Consider the following 5,802-nt stretch of genomic DNA (forward strand, 5'->3'; position numbering starts at 1 on the left):
AACAAGTTCTGACCTCATAAACACACATGACATTCCGAGTTCTGAAATTTACCTCTCCCAACCCATTTACAGTATTTCAACAGACAGCCTACACCCTGGTGTGTCGGCACGAGAGTTCCCCCTGCCCCTTTTCACCCCCCCAAGCCGGGAATGAACGGACAGACACCGTGTGGCACCCCCGCGGCACTGCTATAGCCAAACGCACGCCCAGGGCCTCATGGTGTGTTACGTCTCCCCACGAGTACAGTTATCACTCAAAAGAAAGGCAAGCTACGAAACACTGAGCCATCCAACTGGATAAAGACTGGGGGAGAAAGATTCACACACCAAAAGGATTAAGCTCTTCACAGGACACCTGTAAGCCATCTCCCTGTTAAATTCACTAAGTTCGCACCATGTTTTCAGGAACAGCCCTGCCTTAAGCTGTATCTGCATGTGGGAGGCCCTGGACCAGCCGACAGTGCGGACTCGGCTCACTGACCGTCCTCACACTGACGGAGCGCGGTGCCCCGGGAGCAAGCACAGGCCCTGCACACCCGGCCGTTGCAGCGGGTACGAGGCTGCGGTACTGAGATCACAGGAAGCCGCTCCACACGTGCAAATCTGCCTTCATTAGAGAAAAGTCACATTTCACGTGCTCTAGAGCCAGTGTGAATAGCAGAGATCATGTCGGCAGACGTGAAGTTCCTAACTCCAAAAGCCCCTTTTAGATTCAAGAAACAGAAGAAGTTTAAAACTCTGAGACTTGAGACACAATCTAAAACCCTGGTTAAAGCTGCCAGCGGACACTTCACTAAAAACTAACCTGAAAACCATGCGTGGGGGTGAGACCCTGAGGGCAGGGGACTCTGGACACTGCAGGTCACTGCATTGCTGACCCTCACGTGACAGACACAGTCACGGCGAACGGCCACGCCGGCAGAGGCTCGAGGCTGTCGGTGCGGGCCCGCTATAGAGACTCATCGCCTGTCTCTGTGTGTGCTGCCCCATCTCTGACAGGACACAGGGCAGAGACACCTGTCCTTTAAACAATCTAGGCCTCCTGCCCTGGCCGGCGTGGCTCAGCTGGCTGACTGTCGTCCCGCACCCCAAACGTTCCACGTTTCACTCCGTCAGGGCTCATACCTACGGTGCAGGCTCAACCCCTGGTGGGGCATGTGCGCGAGGCAACTGATCAATGTTTCTCTCTCTCCCTTTCTCTAAAAATCAATAAAAAGCATATCCCCAGTCATGTGAGGATTAAAAATGCTGCCATCCCCTCAGCTCCTCATGCTCCCAGGCTGGCGGGCTCACCTCCGCGGACGGGAGGCGGGGAGTTGGGAGGCAGCAGGTTGCGCTTCAGTCCCCAGGGGGAGAAGCCATGTTCTGGTAGAAGAGCGGCATGATTATTCCTATAGAGACACACAAAGTAACTCATTAGGGAGGCCCTCTTCAGTTAACTCCCAATAATTCAGTTTCCCCAAACGCACAAGTGCTTTAAAAAAATACTTAGCATCTTAAATGGCAGCAGCGCCACATTCTCCAACAACACAGCTACCGACTCTGGGTAGGAACAAAAACGGAAGTGAACGAAGCATTCCATGATTATTAAAACGGCAATGACTCCTTGACAGGATCCCAATTGTTACTGTCACATTTATGGGTGAAGTGACACGGCTACAGGCATAGAGTGGCTGCAACCACACACCTGCCGCTGCGCTAGTCATGACTTTAATGCTGACTGGTCCTCTTTCTTGAAAATCAACTTACTGTACCTGACACTAAAGGCTGGATAGAGCTTCCCTTGAAGTTACCACCAAAATGAGAAACAGCAAGTGAGGCAAAATGTCCTTCACTAAAAGATACAAAGTAAAAGCAGGAAACTGTGGCAGTCAAGGCAAACTAGACAGCAGGCAGGATGAGTCCGAATTCCACCTGGTGCTTCCCGCCCAACTTCCCAGAACTGCGCCCCATGCCACGCCGTGTGCGGCGGTCCCAGCCGTCCCATCAGCACCGTCTAGGACCTGCCTGTAACAACCCAACGCTGTCAGCCCAGAATGGCTACTTTTTGTTTTAGGTTTTAAAACCAATGAACACTGAACATCTCTTTGCCCACGGAGAGACACCGTGTTGTAGCAGCAGGTGCAAGTGCTGCCGTCTGTCTGGCGGTCTCTAGGCAGACTCTGGCCGGACAGACATGAACCTTCTGTAAATGTCAACATTAAAAGCACTCCACGATTTAATACTGAAAGAAGAAAACATTCTTTTCTATGCACAGGTGTCTCGCTCGGGTACCACAGTTCGGTTCGAAGCAGGCATGGCCGCCTGAGCTGGAGTGCCTACATCCTTACACACTGAGGAGTTGGGGTAGGAAACTAATGACACGGAGATCATTAAAAGTGAGTCACAATTATTCCTTTATAAGAGTCACTTGGCCGTTGGACACACGAAACCCAATTTTAGTCTTGGCTTCAACCTCTTAAAAATACAGTTTAGGAAAATGTTTTCAGACAAGAACCAGCGGATCTGGCTCCACGGCTGTTTGTTGGGGACAGAGCAGGCCCCACACTCAGACACTGTGAGCATCTGCTGGACACTGACCACCATGTGCCTGGCCACCTCCGCTCTCTGGAGCCACAAGGCTGCTCTAGACCCAGGCCAGGATTAAGTCCTCACGGAGCCCACAGGCCCTTCTCCAGTCTCTAGAAATCTCTGTTCCTAGAAATGACAGGGTGTTTGTTCAAACTGCTTCAGTGAAGACGCTTTAAAAGCAAGTGCTCCTCGCTGGGCACGGAGTGGGGCTGACGTTCACCTCAATGCTTGGGCTCTGCGCCCCGTCACTTACAGACGCCTCTCGCCGCGGAGACGGAGGGTGCACTCGGAACCACTCGGCCCCTTTCCAGCCACGAGGAGCGCCCCTCCCGGCACAGGCCAGGTCCAGCGCCCTCTCCGGCCGGACTATCCCGCAGATCACAGTCCACTCCACCGCTGCCGGTCAGAAGACAGGAGAGTCGCAGAAAGGGCAGGGGCTTTGCAGCAGCCTCTTGATCCAGTCGGGGTCTGTGAGGAAGACAGGTGTTGAGCGTGGGCTTTGGGAAGGGGCCCGTGGGATGACTGTGAGCGAGCTGCCGTGTCCGGGCGGCATTCTGTGCCCCTGGACAAAGCGCCCACCCAGCATTCTAAGCGAGGCTGGGCTGACCCGTGGCCCTGCCGAGCTCCCGGCCGAGCTCCGCTCTCTCCTCCAGACCCGCAGCTTCTCCTGCCCAAAGCAGATGTGGCTCAGCGCCCAGTCACCCGCAGGGCGTTTGCTTTTAAAACTTGTTTCAATCTTTTCCTGACTTTCTGCCTAAATGGTATAGTAGCTTTCAGTGAGTGTTTATAAATCCCCCAAATCTGTTTCAAAATAATCCAGTAAGAGGAGGGAAGAGGCTGGGGAACCACGGATGAAACATAAAAGGCCGTGAGTGGGCAATTTTTGCAGTTGAATGATGGGCACATAAGGATTTATTAAACTCTTTTCTCTACTTTTGTATATGATGGCATTTTGATTTCAGAGAGGAAGAGAGAGTGAGAGAAACATCAATGATGAGAATCATTGACTGGCTGCCTCCTGCATGCCCCCTACTGGGGATCAAGCCCACAACCCTGGCATGTACGCTTGACCGGAATCAAACCCCAGGCCCCTTCAGTCCACAGGCTGATGCTCTATCCACTGAGCAACACTGGCTAGGGCTGATGGCATTTTCTATAATAAAAAGGACATAAGCTGCCAGGCAGAAGCCAAGCCTAAGGGTGTGGTTTTATGCGGAATGTCTTCTGCTTTAACTTCACTGAGCCCACGGGTTCCCCCAGAACATGGACATAATTGTGTCTAGTTAGTGCACGTGGTCAGTGTGATGTTAGTGAACATCAGGGCATAACTGTGACATCTGTCGGGCTGTCTGCGTCACTCGCTAATCTCAGATCAGTTATCTCAGAAACGTGGGCTTTGCCACTGGGCCATCGAGGACTACAGCCGTCACGGCTGCTAGAAGCAGGACTCCACGCGCACACCGGGAGCTGCCCAGCAATGCCGTCCTCGCAGGCATTATCGTTCACAGTTTTCATTCACAGTAATCTAGACCTGTCAGGTAAAAGAAGTGCGGGCATGTTCTGAACGAATAACTTACAGGAGCAGACGGCCAACTTACACACTAAACTGCAGCAGGGGTTTGAACACGACATACCCCGATCACGGTTTTAATTAGCTGTGGCTTCATGGTGACACTGTGAGGGGCAGTGTGCGCCTGACCGGCCGGCATGCCCCCCCCCACCCGCAGCTGGGAGAGGCTCACTCACCTTCCGGAGTCGGGTGGCGGGCAATACTATCGTGGAGCAAACACCTTCTGTAGATCAGGCTCTGGCAGGACTGGTAGGTTAAAAAGCACCTGAAAGAAGACATGGCATCGTCAGTTCTGCCAACACTGGAAAGCGGCAGTGCTGTGTAATGCCCCAGTCACACTAAAAGCCGCGCTAACCAAGTAAAGGGCAGGCATGTTCACAAATTCATGGCAACCTCGCATCCCTCTGCAGCTGCTGGGCCCGCACCCACAGCCAGGGATGCGCAGGGCCCCAGCGACAGATAGTTGCTAATGCAGACGGTCGCCGCGTGCTCAGCACTGGGAGACGTCTGTCCCTCCCTGATTGTGCTGGGGCTGGGTGGTATGCTGACAACCGACCACCTAGCACACTGACCATTATTGTTAGTGACAGTTAAGATTGGGGACCAGCACTGTGTTTAAAAACTTGACAGCACAGTGGGGAAACCTGAAGGAGGAACACAAAATGAATGGTGTGAGAAAGGGCGAGAACCTATGTGCCCAGGCTCAAGTCCATCCGATGCTGTTCACGCAAGGAGATGGGAAGGAGTGCATTTGGGTTTGCACGGGAGGTTTTCCCAAAAGACAAGAGTTTTTGGGAAAGAGGAAGAGGAGGAAGAGGAGGAGGAGGAAGAGAAGGAAGGAGAGGAGGGGAGGGAGAAGAGGAGGAAGGAGGGAGAGGAGGAGGAGGAGGGGGGAGTTGCCCACTGTGTCCACTAAACGGAGCAGAAAAGTTCAAAGAGGAAGAGGAGGGAGGAAGAGATTCCAAGTGGGCTCGCTCTGAGGAGACTTGGGCGTACAGGAAGCAGCTCACACCTGGTGAGCCAGCACCCTCTCCCGTGGAGAAATGAGATGGAGGTGATCTGGCACCAGCTCCAATCAGCAAACACGAGGGTACCTGCTGTCAGAGAGCCCAGCTGAGAGACTATGATGCGTGGCAGCTACTCCTGTGAGCTCTGCAGCCGGAACACCAGGCTCCAGCTCTGCCATCCCCACCTGTGTGACGGAGCAAATGATCTGCCTTCCCCAGGGGCCAGCCGCCTCATCTGTAGAAATGAAATCACCGCCGTGTCCCCATGCAGTGTCTGTGAGAATAGTGACTCAGGACACGCGCACCGCTCAGCAGAGCGCCTGCCACACCGTTGGTGCTGGAGATGTCGGCTATTCATCTGCCATGAACTGAACTGACTGCTGCTACATGGACAGCAAGGACGTGAAGCAGACGGCTAAGGGTCAGGGGCAGGGAGAAGAGCAGGGAGTGCTGTGTCCAGGAAGCCAGTGACGGAAGTGCTTCAGGGGGAGGAGGAAAGAGAGGAGGAAGAGGAAGAAGAAGGAGGGGGAGGAGGAGAAGGAGGAAGGAGAGGAGGGGGAGGAAGAGGAGGAGAAGGAAGAGGAGGAGGAGGAAGGAGGGAGGGAGGGGGAGGAGGAGGGGGAGGAAGAGCAGAAGAAGAGAGGGGCACTGTGG

At 53.8% G+C, this 5,802-nt stretch overlaps 1 protein-coding gene across 1 annotated transcript in view; it reads right to left on the reverse strand.

The window, feature by feature from the left end:
- Positions 1–2,196: 2,196 nt before the first annotated feature.
- The window catches only part of GTF3C4 (general transcription factor IIIC subunit 4), a 7,712-nt gene continuing 4,106 nt past the window's right edge, over positions 2,197–5,802 (reverse strand). Inside the window, exons 3-4 of the mRNA XM_006754171.2 lie at positions 4,318–4,406; positions 2,197–3,039 (exon numbers count right to left, since the gene is read on the reverse strand). Coding sequence (XP_006754234.1) covers positions 2,975–3,039; positions 4,318–4,406 — 154 coding nt within the window. The 3' untranslated portion in view covers positions 2,197–2,974. The remainder of the gene's footprint in view (positions 3,040–4,317; positions 4,407–5,802) is intronic.

The sequence above is a fragment of the Myotis davidii genome, unplaced genomic scaffold (assembly GCF_000327345.1).
Source record: "Myotis davidii unplaced genomic scaffold, ASM32734v1 scaffold651, whole genome shotgun sequence".
NCBI classification, from domain to species: Eukaryota; Metazoa; Chordata; class Mammalia; order Chiroptera; family Vespertilionidae; genus Myotis; species Myotis davidii.